General features: G+C 37.5%; 5 protein-coding genes across 12 annotated transcripts in view; 3 read left to right on the forward strand and 2 right to left on the reverse strand.

Annotated features, from left to right (window-relative positions):
* Positions 1-12,236, forward strand: part of LOC110376501 (uncharacterized) — a 209,786-nt gene extending 197,550 nt beyond the window's left edge. For 6 of the 7 annotated variants that reach the window (XM_064038615.1, XM_064038618.1, XM_064038619.1 and 3 more), the window contains 8 exons: positions 4,877-4,977; positions 5,499-5,603; positions 5,731-5,827; positions 6,012-6,202; positions 6,341-8,236; positions 8,374-8,545; positions 8,769-8,937; positions 9,140-12,236. In XM_064038615.1, the coding sequence (XP_063894685.1) occupies positions 4,877-4,977; positions 5,499-5,603; positions 5,731-5,827; positions 6,012-6,202; positions 6,341-8,236; positions 8,374-8,545; positions 8,769-8,937; positions 9,140-9,341 (2,933 nt within the window). In that variant the 3' untranslated portion in view covers positions 9,342-12,236. The remainder of the gene's footprint in view (positions 1-4,876; positions 4,978-5,498; positions 5,604-5,730; positions 5,828-6,011; positions 6,203-6,340; positions 8,237-8,373; positions 8,546-8,768; positions 8,938-9,139) is intronic. The other variant, XM_064038617.1, reaches the window with a different exon arrangement.
* A 355-nt stretch (positions 12,237-12,591) lies between these two features.
* On the reverse strand, positions 12,592-16,538 carry Ykt6 (YKT6 v-SNARE). 2 transcript variants are annotated; one of them, XM_049844461.2, is made up of 2 exons: positions 16,368-16,538; positions 12,592-16,025 (listed from the first exon to the last, which is right to left on the reverse strand). In XM_049844461.2, the coding sequence occupies exon 2, from the start codon at positions 15,984-15,986 to the stop codon at positions 15,390-15,392; it is 597 nt and encodes a 198-aa protein (XP_049700418.1). In that variant the 5' UTR covers positions 15,987-16,025; positions 16,368-16,538; the 3' UTR covers positions 12,592-15,389. The 2 variants fall into 2 exon arrangements, with proteins under 2 accessions (XP_049700418.1, XP_021190673.1); XM_021334998.3 differs by having other exon boundaries at positions 16,308-16,536.
* Positions 16,539-16,810: 272 nt separating this feature from the next.
* LOC110376489 (transcription initiation factor TFIID subunit 8) lies at positions 16,811-18,899 on the forward strand. The gene is made up of 6 exons (XM_021334983.3): positions 16,811-17,083; positions 17,275-17,373; positions 17,667-17,854; positions 18,007-18,157; positions 18,271-18,405; positions 18,707-18,899. Exons 1-6 carry the CDS (start codon positions 16,936-16,938, stop codon positions 18,823-18,825), a joined length of 840 nt encoding a protein of 279 aa, XP_021190658.1. The 5' UTR covers positions 16,811-16,935; the 3' UTR covers positions 18,826-18,899.
* A 172-nt stretch (positions 18,900-19,071) lies between these two features.
* On the reverse strand, positions 19,072-20,431 carry LOC110376490 (proteasome subunit beta type-2). Its single transcript, XM_021334984.3, has 4 exons — positions 20,229-20,431; positions 19,951-20,144; positions 19,403-19,565; positions 19,072-19,257 (listed from the first exon to the last, which is right to left on the reverse strand). The coding sequence occupies exons 1-4, from the start codon at positions 20,332-20,334 to the stop codon at positions 19,103-19,105; spliced, it is 618 nt and encodes a 205-aa protein (XP_021190659.1). The 5' UTR covers positions 20,335-20,431; the 3' UTR covers positions 19,072-19,102.
* A 299-nt stretch (positions 20,432-20,730) lies between these two features.
* Positions 20,731-22,326, forward strand: LOC110376499 (mitochondrial tRNA-specific 2-thiouridylase 1). Its single transcript, XM_021334995.3, has 5 exons — positions 20,731-20,912; positions 21,001-21,351; positions 21,446-21,672; positions 21,753-21,920; positions 22,001-22,326. Exons 1-5 carry the CDS (start codon positions 20,834-20,836, stop codon positions 22,295-22,297), a joined length of 1,122 nt encoding a protein of 373 aa, XP_021190670.3. The 5' UTR covers positions 20,731-20,833; the 3' UTR covers positions 22,298-22,326.
* The last annotated feature ends 569 nt before the right edge of the window (positions 22,327-22,895 follow it).

Here is a 22,895-nt window from a genome sequence, read left to right on the forward strand (position 1 = left end):
GTAAAGGGTGAATAATATGAAATGTATTTTCAGCAATAAACGTAGTTCGCTGTTTGTATTAGGCTCAAATTCATCGGTAACCTAAACGCCAGTTTTCTTCATACAAGTTTTTTTTTTATGGTTAAGTAGGTATTAAGTTTTGTAAATGTTAAATAAGTGTATGTAGAAATAACTACGCTATTGCATTGGGTGGCACCTGTAAAAATAGTGTATGTTTGGTGGAAATAAATAAATAAAAAGTGTTTACTATGGCTTTTCACGAAGTAAACAGTTGTTTTAAGGAAAATGGGCGTTTATATTATCAGTGAACTTGGGCCTAGTGTGTCTAGCCGCCATAGTGACCCATGTTTCTAATATATGCAGAGGGGAGGATATGGTGATCACTTCATTTCAAATCCTGCCTATATGCCCTAGGCAGTATCAAATAAAAGCAATCAATTCTATCGCACGTTTGCCTACGTTATAGGTACGTCTGAATAAAGAAGAATATTACATAGTAGAATCATGTAGGCAAACATAGAAAGCAGATTCGCCGTTTGTTAGTCCGATGACATCATACGTACACAAGTTTGCCATCAATCTAGTCGGAGTGTACACTATAATATCCACGCTTTTAACATCACATAAAACTATAGTATTGGATCAAAAGATTTATATTTAAACTACATTTGTACACCTTAAAAGCCTCTGCATTTGTTTCGTGATCGTCACGTGTTATAGAAATGTCACAATATATAAACAATGACATTTTAATGTTGGATAAAATAATGCTAATAATAAATACTGTTACCACAATATATTATGTTTACAACTTCGTTAAATAATTCCATATAGAAGGCTACCAATCAGTCTGCGATGACTGTATCTACCTACCAGGCTATTTTCAAACAAAGTAAACAATATTGTGTATTGTACAAAACATTAAAAGTTCCTCCAACTCGAAACAAAGCTAAGATTGGCTAGTTAAATATTAATGATAGAATCCTCTGGAGGTTAAATCGGGACTTCAAAATAGTGTTGTACATTCTATACGAGTGTTGAGCAATCTAACGTCCAGGGCCGGTAAAGTTTGGATTTTAACGGACTTCTGCAACTTGTGAAACATTTTATAAATAGAAACAAGGGAATGGAAACAACAATTGTCCGTTTATATAAGAAAACCTGCTTTTCATTAAAATGTCCCAGAACAAAGCTGTTATTGTTTTTCAAAATTTGTAGGTAGTCTACCTATTAGTTTAACGTCATGTTTATCTTATATTTTGGCTAGATTTTTTGCTGTAGACTTTGTTCGCGTACGAATTGGAAAATCCGTGGAATATCCCAACCAAACCATGGATTCTAAATTCAAGTAACCCAGCACAAACTTAATCTCAAAATCGTCTGTTGTAATACGTACTAGAGTACCGTAGTCCGTACTAGGTTGCTAATCGCCAGCAAGTGTCGACCGGCCGTTGGTTGCTCGCCGCTTTTTGTGGTGCAGTGTGCGGCGAGCCTAATTGGCCGCTCTGTCACTAATTGAACGGTTAGTCGGTACCGGTCCAAGCGGTGTTTGTTAAACGATTAAGCGGCTTATTAAATGTGATTTGCGAATTTTGTGGTTTTTTTCCAGTACTAGAATAGGATGTTCTATGTTTGATTCATTTCCTTTGGATGGTTCTGCGTTAGTAGTGTTGGGCTCATCTAGGTACTTATGTAGTGTATCGCATTTAGTTTAATTAAATTATGCTCTTCGCATAATGATGTTAAAAAATTAATTAGCTCACACGAGACACATCCGACTTTAAAAAGCGTCCTCAAAATGACAATTCCTTTTTCAAAAACGGCTACTCGATGTTTCGCGCATCTTCCTAACTCCCGATCCAGACTGTAACACTACAATGAAACCTGTAGATAAATAAAATAAGAGAAAAAAAAAAGTTGTTTCAGAAATAGAGCCCCTTATAGAATTGCAGCTGCCCTCATACCGGCTCAAGGCAAACCGCCCGCTTCTTTTAGGCCCCGTTTTGCAACGTAAATTGTGTTTTTTTTTTTCTCTTTACCAAAGAGACTAGAGCTTACAATGCCACGGATAAGTTTAAAATGCCATCTTAGTTTATGGACGGTAATGGAAGTCACTTGAAGTTAATTAATTGATAAACGCAAGCCGACGACAAAAATGGTGTTATTGCTCCATTATTATTTATTATAGAATTTATTGCGAACATGTGTTCCTTTTTCGTAAAGATTGTTTGCACATAGTTTTTTTGTAGTCGTTAATGTCAACATGGAATGGGTTTATTAAATCCTTCATCAAGTGCTTACCTAAAAAATGTTCTCTGAAAGAGAAACTTAAATATTGATACTCTATTGGGATGCTAGAACATCAGTCGGTTCAAGTCAAACAGAATTAAGTTAAAATATGTTCACTTATTCGCAATTCTGCGTAGTTTTATTCCTTGGAACGCACCTGCCCGCGACTTTGATACATCCGTCCTTATCGTGTGCATCGTTGCAACATAAGTCTGTCCCTTTCTATAATATCAGATGTTTTTTTACCGCCATTATTACCGGAGTGATTGTGATCTGAATGAATTAATGAACACTGCTGTTGTTTTACGATATTGTAAGATTTTTTTATGAGTATTCGTTAGTTACGAGACCTGTCAGGTTTGATAGCCAACTTTTTCAATTTTATTTTACCTACTTGAAATTATTGTCTTTTGTTTTCGGATGACTAAATTTTATAACATACTTATTGTACATGTAAGTGCTTAAACTATAAATCGCGATATTAATTTCAAGTGTAATGTCAAAAAACAAATACTGTTACTTGGATGCTTTTTTTTTTGCCTACAGAGCAGGCTATAGTCTTTCGACCATACCGTCTAGATACTTAAATAAATGGTTGAAATGATTTGCCTATTTACGTTTATTAATATACGAATAGGCCAGCCTGCTTCAGTCTCAAGATAACAATTGTGCATAAAACGGCAATTTGCAATAAAACTAACATTATTGATCATCAATTTGCTGTGTGTAATGAGTTTATATGAATTAACACCCTGTATGATAACCGAGATGACCAAGTATCTATTGTAGGTACTTGCATAACTAAATTAACCATAGGAATCAAAAATCGCATAGGAAAGAAATTTAAAAACATTCATTCATTAAAATTTTTGTCTCTTCACCTAAAATTAAAAAACTCAATTCGAAAAAATAAATAACAAACAGCGATCTCGTAAAGCAAATTATGTAAAAAAAGATCGTACAAAGCCCGCTACAGTTCGAGAGGCGGTGCAATTGGAGTGCCGTACTCCAAACTAGTGCCGCCTCCTCGCCCTCGTATCGGCCGACCACGCAGTTCGCAATAACGGTACGAGAGCACGCCAGCGCCGCGCGGAATTTACCGGAACTATTTGCCGACAGTTGACTGATGCGATGTTTTCTTGATGAGATGTTTGTATTATTTTGGATTAAAATAACAGTTTTTTAATTAGTGATAAATTAGCGTAGGTATTATACCAATTGACTGAAATTAATGTTTACATAATGAACATTAAATTATTTAAAATCTTTATTTTTTTCGAGCGTTGAATGAACACTATTTAGGTATGTCGAGAGTTAAATATTCGATATAAAAAAATATATGTAGAGAATAATATACTTACCTACACTTAGATATTTCCTTGTCAAGCCTGCTCAAAACCAGAACATAATTAAATAAAACAGTTATAAATGTAAATAAAATTAAACATTACACAATCGGAAGTAGTGGGCAACACTAGATATCTACAAATGCGGTGCGAAGTCATCGAATGGTGTTATGTTAGAAGTTAACATCGCGTTCTGCTGACCACATCCGACAGATGTACACGCAGACACGATAAAACTGTTACTAGTTCTTCCTTTGTTTTTATATCACTAGTTATGAACATATTAAACAAAAGAAAAACTCGTACCTTCCTTTTTAGGGTTCCGTAGCCAAAATGGCAAAAACGGAACCCTTATAGTTTCGTCATGTCCGTCTGTCCGTCTGTCCGTCTGTCCGTCTGTCCGTCTGTCACAGCCGATTTACTCGGAAACTATAAGTACTACAGTGATGAAATTTGATGGGAATATGTGTTGTATGAACCGCTACAAAAATATGACACTAAATAGTAAAAAAAAGAATTGGGGGTGGGGCCCCCCATACATGTAACTGAGGGATGAAATTTTTTTTTTCGATGTACATACCCGTGTGGGGTATCAATGGAAAGGTCTTTTAAAATGATATAAAGTTTTCTAAAAAACATTTTTCTTAAAGTGAACGGTTTTTGAGATATCAGCTCTCAAAGTCGTAAAAAGTATGTCCCCCCCCCTCTATTTTTATAACTACGGGGTATAAAATTCTAAAAAAAATAGAGGTGATGCATGCTAATTAACTCTTTCAACGATTTTTGGTTTGATCAAAGTATCTCTTATAGATTTTGAGATAGGTTGATTTAACTGTAATTTACGGAACCCTTCGTGCACGAGTCCGACTCGCACTTGGCCGGTTTTTTTTAAAAACGAAAACCGTCATACATTAACCAAGTCTGAAGTGGTCTGAAGTCGGCTGTTTGGCTCCGCAGTACAATTTTTGGAACCGATTTTGTCTACTGCGCAGCTCTTGGCAACTTCAGACACTGGTGTCATTAGACTTGCCTTCTGTATTTTGACAAATTGACGAAATTATTAAGTGACAATAAATTATGTCATCTGTATAGGCTCGCACTTTCGTGGAGGAAGTCTCTATCTAATCTTTACCTAATCGAAGATCACAATACCTTTATCGCTTATGATCGAAACAAATTACTATTCAATCAATAGTTACAAATAATGTTCAAAGTGCTAAACTTCATTTCAATTGTTTCAGGATATTATCAGCCGGCAGGACCGCTGATCAAAGAGACGAGCGCAGACGCAGAGCGCGCGCTCGCCAGATATCATCCACATTACCACGCGCCTCATCCACCGGTAAGCAACATTCATAGAACTAGGACCTACTAGGAACATAGAAATAGACTTTTCAAATTTTCGACCACAACGTCGTTCGCCGTGGTGCCTAAAACTTTGAATCCGAATACCTTAGTAGGCCAGGGTCACATAGTACTTATTATGTATGTGTTATGTATTAGAGAACTGAAGCAACTTCCAAAAACACAGAAAAGATCAAAATGGACGCTTGTGAAACACATCTCTGTAGAAGTCGGCACCTCGAGGTTATTCATAGATTACTAAATAGTTACTACGTACTTACCTACTTATTTAGCAATCAGTCGGTCATTTCTCTCATACTTTGGGCATCTTTAATTGGCGCAGACTGTATTGGAAACTATGGATGTATATGTATAGAGATTTCGATTATTCGACACATTTTTCAAGTACTAGACTGGCTAAGAACAGATGTCAAGAATTAATTGACCTGTTGAAAAATGTTAAATACTTAAAGAACTTTTGAGGCTACCGACTGTTTAAAGAGAAACCTTTTATTTCAGGTACTACAGCAATATGGACCACCTTATTACCCGGACCTTTGTTACGGCCGCTACTACCGGCCTCCGGGATCCTACCATATGCCGCCACCACAGCCGGATGCACAGGTACCTACAACATAACAAAAACAACCATAATTTACTCAAACATAAGTGGACAAACCCACCATAATGAGTGGGGTTTTCACGAACATCACACAAACACATTTTTTACCAGGTGACCATTTTTTTCCAGATGGTTGGCGTCGGTAGTGAACCGTACCCACCACCACCACAGTATTATGGTACGCCACCATGTTACCAACATTCACCACAAAGAATACCATACGTAGGTGAGTCGCAAAGCCTTCCTTCCTTTTCCTGTACTATTAGTATTCCTTTACTTAATCAAGTATCAAGATCTTCCTGGATAAGATATGACAGCTATCTAGGATCGACTATGTTGTTTAAGTTTGGTCTTTGGACTACTTCACCAGCTTTAAATCAGCATATTTACGTGATCACGATTTGTTACAGAATATCGCGGATGCCCGTGCCCATTAAACGCGTGTCCAAAAAACGTGCTTATTGGGCCCGCTACTGGTAAAGCCCCAGCCGGTGGTGGCCCAGACGTACCTCCTGCGCTCGCGCCGCCCGGGGGCGCCTTCCGACCGAAGGTGCGGGCGTGCGCCATCGACGCTGCCGCCGACACACATGGCAGCGGCAAGGTTAGTTCTCCATTTATATTTCGCTGATTTAATAATGGCAGAAGCATTAGCAAAGCGTCATTATTAATTGAAAAATATAAATTATGTCATCTCATATACATAGACAGAGTACCTAATGGTGTATTTCTTTTGTTATAGGATCCGCCATTAGAGCTGGAACCACCAGCTGCGGCGGATGCTCCACATCCTTGTGCTATGCCCGCCATGGGTGGGGTCTCGCCTAAACGTGAGATCTATGACGTCCGGGATAAGTTGCGGATCGCTAGCGACATACCCGGGCCGGCCGAAGCTCTCGGACCTCCATCTCCCGCGAGAGGGTCTGCCGGGGCGTGCGCGCCGCAGCCGCCCCCGGTGGCGCCGCGCCGCGCTCGCCTCGGCAAGGCCATGGCGCGGCGCTCCCTCGCCGGCGACGACACCGGCCTGCTCCTCTCTACGCCGCAACCAGCTCTCCTAGCACACCACAGCGATGCCGATGATGATGTCCTCGCTATTTCCCCTCCCACATGTGCCCCTATTGACTTATCTTCTTCGGATGAGAGGTCGACCCCCTTAGTCGATGTAAAAAAAGAGAACGAAGGTCCAACGTATAATACTGCTAGAAAACCAGAAGCGCAGGCACTCAGAGAACATAATAGCACCACGGTTTTAGATACCAACGCTGTTCCTGATGCCGCTAAAGCAGTTAAGCGAAGATATTCGAAGCCTAAACTAGAGATCGATATGAAGGATACTCAACTTGAGGAAGCCTGCAAGACAAACGGAATTGGTGAACATGTTAAACTTCAGAAGCGAAGGAAAGTTTCAGGCGACCAAACTGAAATTCCCAGGATAGAAACTATCACTAAGGAACCCAAGAAAAAACCTACTCAAACTAAAAGAACACCCAAGTCACCACCCGCAGAGAAGAAATGTACAAAAAGGAAATCAGAAAGCACTACCGGAGGTTCAAAACCAAAAAAAATGCTTCTCGATAAACCTGCTGACGAGGACGTCAGACTAAAAAATGTTGCTGCAGTGGTAGAAGAAACCTTACCTACAAAACCAAAAAATAAAAGCGCTCTACTTCTCGATAATCTTATCCGCAAAAATAGCATCGACAGGCCTGATGCGAAGGGTTTAGATGCTGAGCTCAATCCTGCTGAGCTTTTTCTCTCTCCTACTGAAAATATTGCACAAAGTTGTGCCAAGAAAACTTTGAATATCAACAACAATATTGTAGAGAATGCAAACACCGTAAACGGAGTTCGAGCCAATACATTAGCTGCCGTTTCTCAACTAATAGGCAAGAAAATGGCATGTAAAGTAGAAAAAGTTGATTCTAAAGTTACTAACGGAGTTAAATCAGTATTAAAAACACCCACCGTAAAACCAGGTCCAGAAGAAGACCGTAAACCCCTAAGCAAGTCTGACGATGTTGATGACAAACTCATGCCATGTACCAAAACTGAATCGGATGTTATTATACCACAAGTCGATAAGGAAGTACCAGAAATAAAAGACAATAAAAATATTACTAACGCTATTGCGTTGGATATAACGATACCTGCACAAATCACTTCAATCACCATAGCTTCAAAGGAAAAAGAAGATTTTGAACTAGACGTCGAGGAAATGCCAATTGAGGAAGACCTCACGGATAAACTTGAAGAAGACGAGGAGAAAAAGATGTTAGACATTGAAAAAGAGAAGTTAAATCCAGTGAAACTGGATAGGACGACGGTGAAGCGGTGCAAGCTGACAAATGGAGAATTGAAGGCTAAGAATGTGGAGAAGGTGGTGAAGTTGTTGGTGTCAAAGAGGCCGGCGATCAAGACGGATGAAGCGACGTTGGTGGTGGAGGAGGCTTGTGCGTCGCCGGCGCCGACTGGGGCGGCGGTGAGACGGGCGCGGCGGCGCGGGGCGGGGCAGTCGCGACGCGGCCGCCGCCCGCTCGCGCCTCCCGCGCCGCCCGCGCTCGAGCCACATGCGCCCCCGCGCTGGAGCAACGGCTGGAACTGGGACGGAGAACATTACCTATCCAAAGTCTACCTCAATGTGAGTATACAACAAGCCTTCTGTGATAGGGATCACAAAAAAGTAACGCCTTGACTGTCTTACAATTTTTGAAAGATAATACGTATCTAATGTTTTTGTGGAGAAATTCGAGTTTTTTATATTATTTACGATTGCAGAACGACTCCCGATTGGATCGCACGGCGCGTTGCTGGTCACGCATGACGCACGCGAGCGGCGACAGCGTGGCGCGAGGCGACTGCGTGCTGCTGCGAGCGTCGCAAGCGAGAGCCCAGCCTTACGTCGCCAGGGTCGCCAGTCTATGGGAGAACCCTGATGATGGTGAGAACCGTGAGAACCATTCATACTTAATTATCAAGCCAAATCAAAACCTTAATCACCTAATGAGCCCAGTGTCAGTTTTCTCAGTTCTATTTTAACGACGTTGGCCACAATGTCCCTTAGAATACCACCAACTTGCAGACTGCTTTGTAAACCTATCCAAAAACCCTTTATTAACCTTTTTTTACTTATTTACGATTTTATACTTATTTGTGCATCTTTTCCTATCCAGGTGAAATGATGGTGTCCCTGGTGTGGTATTACCGGCCGGAGCACACGGAACACGGCCGCCAGCCTACGGACGCGCCCGACGAAGTGTTCGCATCACGGCACCGCGACGCCAACTCCGTCGCCTGCATCGAGGACAAATGTTATGTGCTCACCTTTAACGAGTACTGCCGGTTAGTACTATTTATATAATACGTACATATTTTCTAAAGCCGGCTGATATGATACTTGTACTCCGAACAAAGAGTTACAAATACTCCGAGGTCTTACCAAGAGATTGCCCAAGTGACCGACACAGGGGGATGGCTTAGGCAGCCACCAGTAGACAGCTGCATTAGGTTATATTGATCTAATAAAGTTTCTTTGTCATTACAGGTATCGCAAACGGCTAAAAGCGGCTGAAGAAGGCGTACCTATCGGGCCTTCGATCGTGCCCCCCATGCCGGCCAGCGAAGTGAGTCCGGCGGTGGCACCCAACGACAGCCGCCTCCCGCCCTCCGTGTCGCCCGAGCTCGTGCTCTTCTGCCGAAAGATATACGACTTCAGATCCAAGAAAATACACGTACCCAACAAATGAACTCCCACACGGTACCCTCTGGATATCGTTCGTAAGATCTGTGTGGATCTGTGCACCGGACATGAGACGTCGACGCGCTACGGTAGCGCCAAAACAAATTTTTATAACGTATTTTACCTGAAGAAAGTGAAACACCAAAGTAACGTCTCGAAGATTAAACTAGCACGTCGGCGGCACGTCATGATGCTCGGTGTGTGACGGCGGATGGACGCTCCCAGTCCTCTACGGACTTGATCATTTATCTAGTAGTGTCTCATCGCAAACCTTTAAATTAGTACAAAAACGCGTTCCCGGGTGCAAATCGTAGAATGTGTGACCTGTGGCCATTTTATGTGAAAATAAACTACGTAATCGTTGTGTTAGTAATCGCCGATCGGTCAGTTTTGTTGCTTGTGTCGTGATTTGTCGTAGAAGTTTGTTTCGTATTTAGATTTACAGTGATTTGCGATTCAAATAATTTGGACGAATAATTATTTGTATCAAAGGATGCCTTTTATAATGTGTAAGTAGTTGTAAGAAAATCATGTTTGAAGAAGATGCATAATTATGTATAGCAATATATTTTTCTTTTTGCTTGAATTTAAGATGAGCGAATGTCCTATTTATTCTCACTCCTGCAAAAGTGATGAGAAAGCTGAGTACTGATTCGATGGCTATTCTGTAATAGCTGATACGATTTTGTATGACTTTTAAGTTTTGATTGGCTACTCGGAAAATGAAAAGGCATTTATAATTATTACAATTTATGTTTAATTATGTACCTATTTGTTATATTGTTGCACAGACATTATCGAGTTATATTGTCTGTGTATTGTTGTCAAGGTAGAGTCTATATTAAATTATTCTTTTATTTTTTAAGAGCACATAGATGCGCGTGAGCAATGTCAGAATCGTCGCGATTGGATCTCTTCTGTATATTTGTTCGCGGTTTGGTACATCACAGACAGGTGCAAGGGCGCCACAGCTCGCGATACTCGTATCGTTTCAAACCATACTATTTAAGTTTCTAAAATATACGCGACTCTTGCAAAGAGTCACCAATTTTATATTAAGTAGTTATTGATACATCACAAATTTTGCAAGTTTTATAATTTAATGTAATAGGAACGTAATTTTAATCGGATAACGGGGTGAAGGTTGCCTCAGTTCAGTTCCGTATTGTGTAGAGCCCGCCTACAAGCTATCTCCGTACCCGTAGGCGCGTCCGCGTGTTTGTATCCGCAGTAGATTTTTAAACTTTTTAATAATATCAATTAATGGATAGAACGCAAATATGATGAACGTTAACCCTGCCTTCAAAGGAATTGATTTTAAATTTGCATTTCGGCCTTTAACATCCAAAGTAGGAAGTAATTGTTTTAAGTAGGACCGGTCCAGAGTAGTTACAGGAAGACTGATTTTGCAAAAATGACCATGTTGCCTATTTACTTTATTTATTTAGCAACATTACCTTCATGGAAATTCAAAGTTTTTTTTATTATTTCATTTACACGTCAGCCAATATTTACAATTTACGGAAAATAACAAATGGGAACATTGTAACATATTTTAAATGTAATATTAGAGCATAGATGTAAACAAAAAAACACTTTGGTGTTAAAGAGATATATTGTAAGACTATAATAGTGAAATCTCTTTATCATTAGAAACATAATTTTAAGTAGTGCGATCGAAATAAAGAATTATATTTAACGTTATATTTCCCGTGTGGAAAATTAAAAAGGGCATTTATACGTTTCAATTTGACCTATTACGTCACTTCCTGCCTTCACTATTTCCTACAATGTATCTCTGTATTGTGTTGACTATTATTTTTGTAAATACTATAATTTTGTTTTAGAACTTGCTATTATTTGTTATCTATCCAGTGAGATTTGTAAACGCTAACTGTATTGATAATTCCAAATAAATGGAGGTAATATTCTCTACGATTCATGTGAAATGTGCATTCCGTTAAACGATAGATAAATAGAAATTTTAGAGTCATACAATATCATTGTCTACCAAACAGGCATCACTACAGTATTTTTCGTTTCCTTTCTTAAGCTGTACCTTATTTACATTTGGTATATTGTAGTACCTACCTGAATATACAGATACCTTTAGGTATAACCACGATGGTATTGACTAACCGAAACTTATGTCTTCTAGAACTAATTTTAAGGCATTGTGTTCCTACAGCATAAACTATGTTATTTTATTCTCATAAGTTATGTATGGCACAATCTCACTGGTTGTCTATTCCAAAGCTTAAGTTTTCTATGTTCTTTTTTCTTTATCATTGCTTGATGCCAAAAATTTTGCTGCGAAAAATCTATTATTCAGTAATGATGTAATACCAATCTCCTTCTATTTAGGTTAAAGGATGACGGGGGAGTCGGCGCCTGATTCTTTCCAGCTAATATTTATAGTCCATACCTAGTATCTAGGTCCAATGAGAACTCCAGTTTTAATTAAAAACTAATGAACCCCTTAGCATGCTTGCAACTGTATTTATCGTAGTCTGTGTAGGTGATAGTTCTAGAGCACAAAGTACCCACAAATGGACGCTCTTTACAAGTTACTCATGTGCTGATTCTCCCGACATCAATACTCATTATTAATTAATCATAGGATTAATGAGTAAATTCCATAATAATACTATTATTACTATAAGTGAGCTCTCCCTTGCTTGTAGGAGGATTGTTTTAAATGTTACCTGGACAAAGTGCGATTGCAACCTTCTATAGTCAATGATTTTAGTGTTAGCTCTACTAATAAGGAAGAATACCTTGTTTTTATTATTTATTTTGTTTCAATGAAAATTATATAGGTATATTTTATTATCGTAAACTAAATAGTTATGTTGGCTGTAATTTAATATTGATGTAATTAATATATGTATTTTTATTTCAACTTTGAATTTTCATTTCCAACGACAATGCTTACCTACCTACATAGAGAACCCGATCGGAAGAATCTGGACAGAAATTTAACATAATTCCATCATCTTTATATCTACGCTAATGAACAGTATCATATGGCAAGGTTTCCCGCCCACGTCCTATAACCGGTAACAGATTTTTGTAGGAGGAAAATAGAGCACACTGGTAGAAATAGTTCAACACAACGTCCTATAAAAAGTACAGTCTTACAAAAATGGCCCCGATTATCTGTTTCACAAAGTCTGACATGGGCGGGCAGACTAAACATTTAAATCGTGCTTTGTATTGTGTCTTTTGGTACCAAGCACTAATAAAACTGCCCAAAATAAATTGTAAATATCGATTTATTTATAGACTAACACGTCATGAAGCAAGTATACAATAAATAACATCCAACTTCCATTAACATGTTAATACAAAGTAGATATTACACATCAATTAAATTTTTCAAATCACATCCAAAATTCTCAAGGATAACCTTATAACGTTATCAATACTAGGGTAAAGATATTATATAACCTTATTATCGCCACAGACATCTAAATATAAACGCCACTTTACCCACAACGCATTACCTATTCCTACTTCTTTTGTCCTCAATTTAAGATGCATTATAAAATAAATATGGGTGCAAAATGCTTGTGGTGTTCTATCAAGTCGGCACACGTAGATGAATGGGGTTTAGTGGAGAAAAGCTCGGCAACTGTTTAGCTTCTAACTTACATGTACCGACCATATAATCAAGTTGGCTCCCACAACTTCAACATTATACTTTCCCTCTAAACACGATTTACGTACTAAACAAATCAAATCAAACTATCTAAGGCCCGGCTGCCGTGTACAATATACAGATCTAATTTACTACATAGTAGGAATGTATAGCTGTATTTTTTGTTTTATAAATGTATGCCGAATGCCGACGTATAATCGAATGCAGCCACTACGTAAATCAGGTCATCACTCAAGGATCTAGGTCAGGTTGGTTAAAGGTTGGTATGCGACCTTGTGTCAATGCACCCGCCACCCCGTTTTATCTGTATAAATTGGCAGTTATAGATTCATACTGCAGTATACTTTGATACTTTCTAGCTTTTACTGAAATGTAAAACATTACGAGTGCACAATGAGTAAAATGTCATTATTGAACATGTGGAGGTATGAGAGCAGAGAGTAAAGCTCATCATACCTCGCACTAAAGGGAGGATCCTCCGACCGGACAGGTGTTTTTGTCCGGTGGGCTACTGCCCGGCAGTTGTTGTCGGGGTGATCTGTCTGTGTTCACTGTGCGCGCGAACACTGCATGTGCGATGCAGGATAGTAGATGATAGTTGCATCTTCGAATGTGTAGATGGCGGTGTTGTAAATTGTAGTGCCGCTACAAACACATATAGCCCGGATAGCTGTATATTCTATTGGTAGCAGTATTTTAAGGTACCACACATGAACGGCAGCGCACGGCAGCTTCAACTAAGCGATTAACTACATTTGATTCGACCTTTAAATCGTATCTCATATTTAAAACATTTTATAACGTCAATTTAAAAAGCCAATGGCGGGATGACATCGACTTTGCAGCTACCTGACAGCTGCGTCGTGCTGTGCTGTTCATGTGTGCCATGACCTTTAGCATTAGGTAAAGTATTAACGCAATACTTTTACTTAAAAAAAAATACTGCTCAAGCCTATTTCCGTACCATACAGGATGTATGCAAGTTAACTATTCAAAATGCATTGTATCATCTGTTTAGCATGCACCATAAAAATACTCCTTTGATTGTGACGTCACACAACTGCGTCGCAAATCCGACAATCTGTTCTCTCTAGACATTTATGATAATAGTTTTAACACATCTTTAAAACATCGTATTAACTGTACTGAATTAAATTAAGACAAGAATCGCAATTAATATTGAACCTCTAACAGGGAAATATCATATCAGAATAGATTATAAGAGCATAACCTTTGTACTATCACTGCCTTGCAGCGATGGGTACCACTTATAAGCATGAATCACTGCCTAAATGACTCATTAGCACATGAAAATATGGATTTAAAAACAAATAATAGATACAAGATAAGTGGCAACTTCTTAAGCATGTGGGAAAAACGTTTATTTATATGAAACACTTTCCCAAATAGATAAGAGATAGGTACAGCTAGCAAATGTAAGATACATATATACAAATATGAAAACCAAAGATATAGTGATAAACTGTGCGCTGAGTAAACAGGTACCTATTTCATTTCCACATCTTTTACATTCAGACAGTATTTCGTATAAAGTTTTACTTCCTGTTTTCAAACATTTAAATCTCATGACTCAATACTACTCTAGCTTTTTAACAAGTACTACATTAAGGACATTTATTGTTTATACATAATATAAGGTTATTGCTTACACACATCCATCACCCAAAATATCTCCAACTCAAACTTTTGCTAGTGAATAGTAAGAAATTAAACCTCTAGGTCTCCCGTCAAAGTGCATATCTTTTAATGAACCAAATTGCATCAATATATTCAGGTGGATATGCTTAAAACAATTTACTTATAGATCTCAATAATTGCTATTTTTATCACACAAGCAGAATACAAATCATACATTTTATGATCCTACTATAAAGTAATAACTAAATAATATTTGTTCAGACACCATACGTCTATAACTTGCACCCATAGAAGTTTGGATGTGTGCAGCCTTAACTAAAGTTTATTGTAATATAACACTTAGGCCACAGGGAAAGCTTTCAAATGATACCATATTTAGTATCTTTAATTACAACATTGTGATGATTTCTGATTTGGCATCATAGCATTTTTTTTACTGAGAATATTTTATTTGACCACTGTCTTACCTAAAATTATTCACATACATTTAACATTACACTATATGTCCAATAATACAGGAAACCCCAAAAAACATAACATTTATGTAATACCTACTTAATCAAATACATGTGACATTATGTAAAGAATGACAGAAAAATAAATCTAACATTTTATCTAGTAATTTTTACAGTGGGTATAATAATGGCCACAATAATGAAATCAAGCCGTCAATAACATTAAAATCATATTAAAATAATTGAACTATGGCCAAGTCAGGTCTAACATCAGAATGCCTTAGAAATTACAGCAGCTGTTAGTCTTTCGGGCAGTCTTGTAAAATAATTTACTCTGCATCGATAGACTCTCAGTCTTAGCAACAACATCATCTAATTTCTCACCTCTTTCTAGCACTGCCTTAATAGTATCATGGAGAATGATCTTTGTTTCATCCAAGTCATTCTGTATTTTTGTCAATGCATCAGCTTCCCTGGGGTTTTGGTATTTTGTTAAGTATTCTGGCAACACATGGAAATCTATTCTGTCCTCACTGCCTGTCGGCCATTGGGTAGCAGGCACTGCTGCTGTGAACTCATCCAGTATTTTGGTGATCAGTGTGTGAGCCACTCTGTTAGGGTACTCATGGTCAGATATCAGAACTCCTGCTAAATTATCTGCTCTGACATAGACTTGTAACATATACTCTCCTTCTTTAACAGACTGCCGAGACGCTGGCTGGGTTCTTTCTACTATTGTCTTACTAACAAACACCATGAACTCTTGAACTGAGCCTCGCTGGAATATACTGAAGCTTTGTAGATTGTACGCTGCTTTAAGGAGTGTCGCACTGTTGACTCCTTTGTATAGCACACCCAGTGCATAAATTTTCACCATATTGATAACTATTTAACTGCTTCAGGTACTCCAAATTGACTGAAATTTAAATAAAACATAATGCAAGTGAGTAAATTGAAACATTAAGATTCACAAATGTAAATTTTACTATTATTGATAGTTAAAGTTTAACTTCAACTGTAACTTTCTAATTCCTAAGAAAGAAGTAGTAGCAAGAGCTTTTATTAGATAATAAGAATTTGGACACGTATAGCATTCAGACACATGACATCAAGAACTTTTGGTGACCTGGTAGGTGGATCTATTAGGCATGAAATTGAGATTTATACAAATGCAATAATGATTAGCCAAGGCACTTACCCAATTTGCTTCTTCTATTTGTAACTTTGATAAGTGACACATATGTTAATTTAAATTTACCTTCTCATCGAAACTTGCACACAGATCCTCTTAATTACTTTATATTCAAAATCAGTTAATTCTAATTAAACAAGTACCAAAAAGAACAAGGAATATGTAATTTTCGTGATGAAATCGATGCTTGCTCGATGCTTACGCACGTAACGTCAAATACGCAGTGACAATGTGTCATACTTCAAAAATGTCAAAGTAAAGTTTCTTTATTTTTCTTCAGATTTCGCGTATCAAATTCATCAAACTGTACCTTTATAAATAGAAAAGCACCTTGTGTTTCGAAGTAAAATAAAAGATTAATTAAAAATCATTCAACTAATTAACTTTACGTTTTCTTTAGTCGGTATAGTCGACCATTTAGTCAACAGACAACTTTAGCTGAGTCTGCCATCGGGGCAGATAAAAAATATAATTTTTCTGTGATCTGTCAGTGTTGTGTTGGTCAGTGTCAAAAATTTTGTCAAACCATACAAAATATTTTTTGTCGTCTGAATCGGATAAAAACGTATCAACTTGTTGACTCTTGACTGTATTACAAAACTTTGTGGTACTCCACAATATTGAATAGTACAATATGGCGGAAAATACTGAGAAAGTAGAAAGTGGTTTAGATGCACGGAGACGAATACTAAACATAGCTGTATCCACTGTTTTGCTGGAAACAGGCTTCGAGTCTGCTGAAAAAATGGCACTAGAAACTCTTACAGAAATGCTTCAGTGTTGTAAGTGATTTATAATTACTCTGAACTAAGTAACAGATATTAAATGCTCGCGACCCCTATTTCCTTCTTTCCGCTTTGTACGCACTGTCAACGCCACTCACCATAATTATACGATAGAATCTGATAGTGATTTTTAAAATGCTCCCCTGAAAGAGTTAGAAGCATTACCTGTTTTTTTTTCTTATTTTCAGTTCTTACAGAGGTTGGTAACTCAGCCAAAGGATACTGTGAGCTATCGGGAAGAGTTGAACCAGTACTTGGAGATGTGTATATGGCACTAATCAATATGGGTATGTAGTAGTTAAGTTTGTTAAGTAGTACATACGCAAGTTCTTGGCCTATTATTTAATTCACTAAACTCAGAAGTGTCTAAAAACATTTTGGAGTATTACATAAATATATGCTTGCACCAACAAAAGTCTTAATTTTGTCTTAGTCTTGTTTTGATGAAAAGTCACACACATTCCAAAGAATGTGTGAACGAAAGTTCCAAAAAACTGCTTTGTAAAAGGATGACAGGCTAAAGGTTTATATCTAATAATGTATCAGTTACTTAAATAATGTGGACTTCCTTAATTTACAGGCATCAACTTACAAGGCTTGGAACAATATGCTGCTCGGCCCAACAGGCATGTGATTCAGCCTCCCCAGCAAGCCCCAGCTCCTCGGACACCAGCCATGCTGTCTGCAGGATCTAAGGCCAAGGCTGCTCCTCATATACCATTCCATCTGCCTCCACTACCTGATCCACATGCTTACATAAGGACACCAGTTAGTACCATATGAACTTAACCAGAACCTCTTTCCACATCATAAGTGTCTATGGTCAAGCTTTTACCATGTTTTATGCCTTTTTTTTATCTTGGCGAGTCGCTATAATTTTTTGTGCCTTAACATTAATTCTTTTTTCAAAAATCTTTCAGACCCATAAGCAGCCAGTGACAGAATATGAAGCAATAAGAGAAAAGGCTGCCTCACAAAAGAGGGACATTGAGAGAGCGCTAACTAAGTTCTTAGCTAAAACTAGTGAAACACACAACCTGTTCAATACTGAAGATAATCAGGTGTTCCCATGTAAGTTTTTTACTGTAAATGCAGTAATTTCTTGAAAAGAAGGTCCTTTCAAGCCTTTTTAATACTCTCCCTATTTTATATATTTTATTCATCATTCATATTATTTTTTACAGTAATAGCCTGCAAGCCAACATTCCCAGCATACTTACCATGTCTGTTACCTACAGACCAAGTATTTGATTTTGAAGAACTGGAGTACCACTTTGCTGTTAACAATCGAACTGAAGATATGCCAGCTGACAAGAAAGGTAATGTGTTTGTTGTTGATATTTGTTTATGTAGATTTGAACTAGACAGATCATCACCCTCTATCAGGTTGAGGACTATGTGGCAGAAAATTCACATGCATTTTTCAATTCAGGTAGGTATATGAGGGAGTATGTAGAAGTAGTACATAAATGGTTTCATAAGGGAAGTACTCAGGGAAATTAACAGGAGTAGCACATAGGTACTTAGGGGAAGTACATAAGGGAGAGAACATTAGTGAAATTATAAGGTACAGGGTAGTACATAAAGAGTATTTACTAATTAATAAAATGTCTGTTGCAGATCAATCTGACAATGAAGCTGACAATATGGGTGATGGTGATAACCCAAATAGTTCACAAATGGACAACCCTGATACAAGTATGGCATCTAGCCCAGAACGGAGCAAAGCTGGTGGATAAATACAAACTTATCAAGACTTCTTTAAGGCTAAGCTAAGAAAACATAGTATTTAAATAAAAATACAATTTAAGTCTATTTGGTTTTTATTTTATTCAAATACATTTTTACTTGAAAATACCCGGAAAGTGCGAGCTAGATTTATTCACAAAATCCAAAACAACCAATTCATAATTTCTCAACAGAACCCCAGATATTTAATTTGGATTTTTGGATGGTTAATCCTAATTCTGTTGTTAATAAAACAATTATGATGAAAATATTACTTTATTGAGAAAGTCACTTCAACAGCTCAGAGTTAATAACAGGCAGTACTCTAATGCCATTCCTATCGACAACTGTCACTTGGAAGTTTGGCAGGCTGACAAACAGTCTCCTATGAACCTCCTTCACACACTTCTTCAGGATTTCATAAGCTTCTTCCTCAGTGGCATCTGAAAAATGAATAATCGTAAGCTATTACAACTAAATGCATATTAAACTGATGTAAATCAGAAAATCTTCTTTTATTCACTGATTTAGGAGACACTTTTTAATATAGATACCATGTGATTGCATCAAATTAATACATCAACCCACCTTTTTTGTGGTAGCGATCCATAATACTCAAGCTGAGGTAACCACCAAATCCGTGACAGGCAAAAGGTACTTTCACACTGGATGCAAGGTAGTCCATGAAGTATAGTTCTGGACCATTCTCTTTGTCATAGCCACCCATCAGAACATTCACAAAGTAAGGTGTCTGAAATGTAAAGAATATTTTCATATTATTCCATAAGAAGTTATATGGAATTATAGTGAGTTTAGAGATCATCTCATATCGTAGTAAGTGCTGCTATCTAACCAAACAACAACTGGATTCAATTTTGTTTTACAACTTTAAGCTACATATAGAAGTAGGGATGAAAAGCTATGCACATAAATTAGATTGAGGATGAAAATATGAAAAATTGATAATAGGATGTTACAAATAGAACCAGCATAACTATATGGCACACAAAATAAATAATACTGACAAATATAAACAGTGATACAAATGAAAAGTTGAAGATGGGTAACCACTTAACTTAGAAAATCAAGTGTTAGCTTCTAAGAACCATACATTGCTGGTAGCATCTGATACTTACGCTGCTTCTCAGATACTCGGCGAGATTCCTGCGAGTGAAATTAGCAGCAGCAGTGGGTCCTAGCTCATATCCATTACGCATTTTGTACAACTGGATGTTCTTGGCAATGTATTCAGCAAATTGAGTAGAGTCGCCTTGATCACCGATCACACCCATTATCAGTTTGTCAGATATCTTGTGAATCTTCTCCTCATCTAGAAATAATAAGAAATAGATAATTAAAACATTAATGCAGGTAGCATGAAAATAATACTTCATAACGAAAACCGCTAACTCACCGTCTTTCATCACCATAATACTGTGGCTATTGCTCTGATCGGCTGCTATCATTACGAAATCATTACACTGTATCCCTAATAGACATTGCAAGTTAATGTTCGACATTTTGGTGGAAATATATACCAAAATTCCTAGACCGCAAGAATAACCTACCAAGCAAGCAAACTTCAACAAACAATCCTATTCAATCTTGTCAAATCACCAAATCACCGAGTGTCACAGATAACATATTAAGACATGATTTTTAAAACTAGCAATTATTATTAGTCGATTATTTTAATTAGTCGATTATTAAGGTTGTTTACATACTCCTTATTAGTTAAACATACTAGGAATAAGTCACGCATACAAAATAGCCAGGATAAACTGCAGCTGAGCTAATTTATTGAATAGCTATTATGTACTTCCTATCGTTATAACAGAACTTGTCGGAATCCTAGTAGGCACTGTAGGCAGGCAATGTCATGCGTGCAACTGAACGTATTTCGTTATGTCTCGCTTTTTGACAATTGACATTTCATTGACTGCATGCATGAGCATGGTTATTTACAAAATGAAGAAGAAAATCCTCAATTACGATTAAGGAAGTTTAAATTAAACGTCAATGATGTTTAAGAAAATAGCATTAGGTATTTCAGGAGGCGTTGATAGTGCCGTATCTGCACTTCTCCTCAAGCGAGCTGGTAAATTCTGAACTCTCATGTGATAGTATTATGTGTTGTGTTTATGTAAATAAAAGTAAAGTAGTATACAAATATGTAATACTTCCAGGATACCAAGTTGAAGGTGTGTTTATGAGGAATTGGGACAATAACTATGAAGCTGGTTTTTGTTCAGATGAAAGAGATTTCGAAGACGCAACATTTGTGTGTCGTAAGCTCGATATTCCTTTGCATAGAGTATACTTTATTAAAGAATATTGGAATGAGGTGTTCAGTGTGTTACTTGAAGAGTATGAGACAGGTCTAACGCCAAACCCGGACATATTGTGCAATAGATATATTAAATTTGACAGCTTTTTCCAACATTGCAGGAACAATTTAGGCTTTGATGCTATAGCAACGGGTCACTATGCAAATACATCATTCGGCCCGTTTTTGGAAAAGTACAATGAGAATGAAGGTACCTTCTATTACCATTGATGCATTAACACATAGTGTTATTTTTGTAAAAACCTATTGAGTGGTTAACCTGTTGAATTGATATTTGTTTTCAGGAGTTAGGTTGTTACAGCCTGCCGATAAACACAAGGATCAAACATTCTTCCTATCACAAGTGAAACAATTCTCACTCAGAAAATGTATGTTTCCCTTAGCGGGGTTGTTCAAGAAAGAGGTGAGACAAATAGCTAAATCTGAAGGCCTGTTGAATGTAGCTGGTAAAAAAGACAGCACTGGTATCTGTTTCATTGGAAAAAATAAGTTTCAGGATTTCATTGAAGAAGTAAGTTTTGGAGAAAAAAAAATCATAATAAAATATTTTTTTAATCTATAAAAACTAATGTACATCTTTTTTTTTCACAGTACATTGAAACAAAGAAAGGTCAGTTCATAGACATAGACACAGGTCAAGTAGTGGGAGAACATGGAGGTCTGCACAAGTGGACAGTTGGTCAAAGATGTTGCATACCAAGCCATAAAGAAGCATACTTCATATTTAAAAAAGATTTGGATACAAACAATATTTATGTGGTACAAAAAATTTCAAACTGCTCTATGTGAATTGGTTAATTATTTTGAACACCAGTAAATAATCAAGAAAACATTTTCAGGTATCAGGAACTAAGCACCCAGCACTCTGGAATAATATATGTTTAACAGGCCCACCCCATTGGATACATAGTGAACCCACAGAATTAGTCAATAATAGTGTATTGAATTGCTACTTTCGATTTCAACACACAAAGCCACTCACAGCCTGTAGAGTGGTCAGAAATGCTGAAGGGCTGACTATTATACTAGATAATAAATTAAGGGCATTAACAGAAGGCCAATTTGGAGTACTGTATAAAGATGGAGAATGCCTTGGGAGTGCAAAGATCAAGAACATTTGTCATAATTTAGTTTAGTTATTGTTGAATAAAGTTGTTGACATTTATATATTTTTATTATTTTAGATATAAGGGGCCGTTCAATTATTACGTAAGCAGATTTATTACAATTATTCCCCCCCCCCCATCCCGCTTGTCAGCAAAAGTAAGCAAAGCTTTTACCCCTTCCCCCATGCTTACATAAACATTTTTCAATAAAAAATCTATTTTTTTTATTATATTTATAACTAGCCGTTATTCCACGGTTTCACCCGCGTCCCGTGGGAGCTGCCCGCACCGGGATTATATATTTACTCGCAGATAATATAGCTTTTAATTATTTTAATACATTAAAAATATATAAAATAGATGGCCACCGATATAAGGCACAGGGTCCAAGATACCGGTGGTTAGGGTCCCAGAGACAGAAACCTCACAATACGCGCCGTATTAAGGAGTACTGCCTTCTGAATCAGTCCCTTGATCCAGCCGTCTAACGAGAACCTCATGAGGTGTTGGTCGAGGCTCTCGATTATCAGACCATTGGCCATGTTATTGTGCCAACAATCGGCACAATAACAGCCGTGTCGACATTCCACAATGCAACGACCTCGTGCGCTTAGTCAAGTTATTTTAT

This window comes from Helicoverpa armigera, chromosome 16 (genome assembly GCF_030705265.1).
Source record: "Helicoverpa armigera isolate CAAS_96S chromosome 16, ASM3070526v1, whole genome shotgun sequence".
NCBI lineage: Eukaryota > Metazoa > Arthropoda > Insecta > Lepidoptera > Noctuidae > Helicoverpa > Helicoverpa armigera.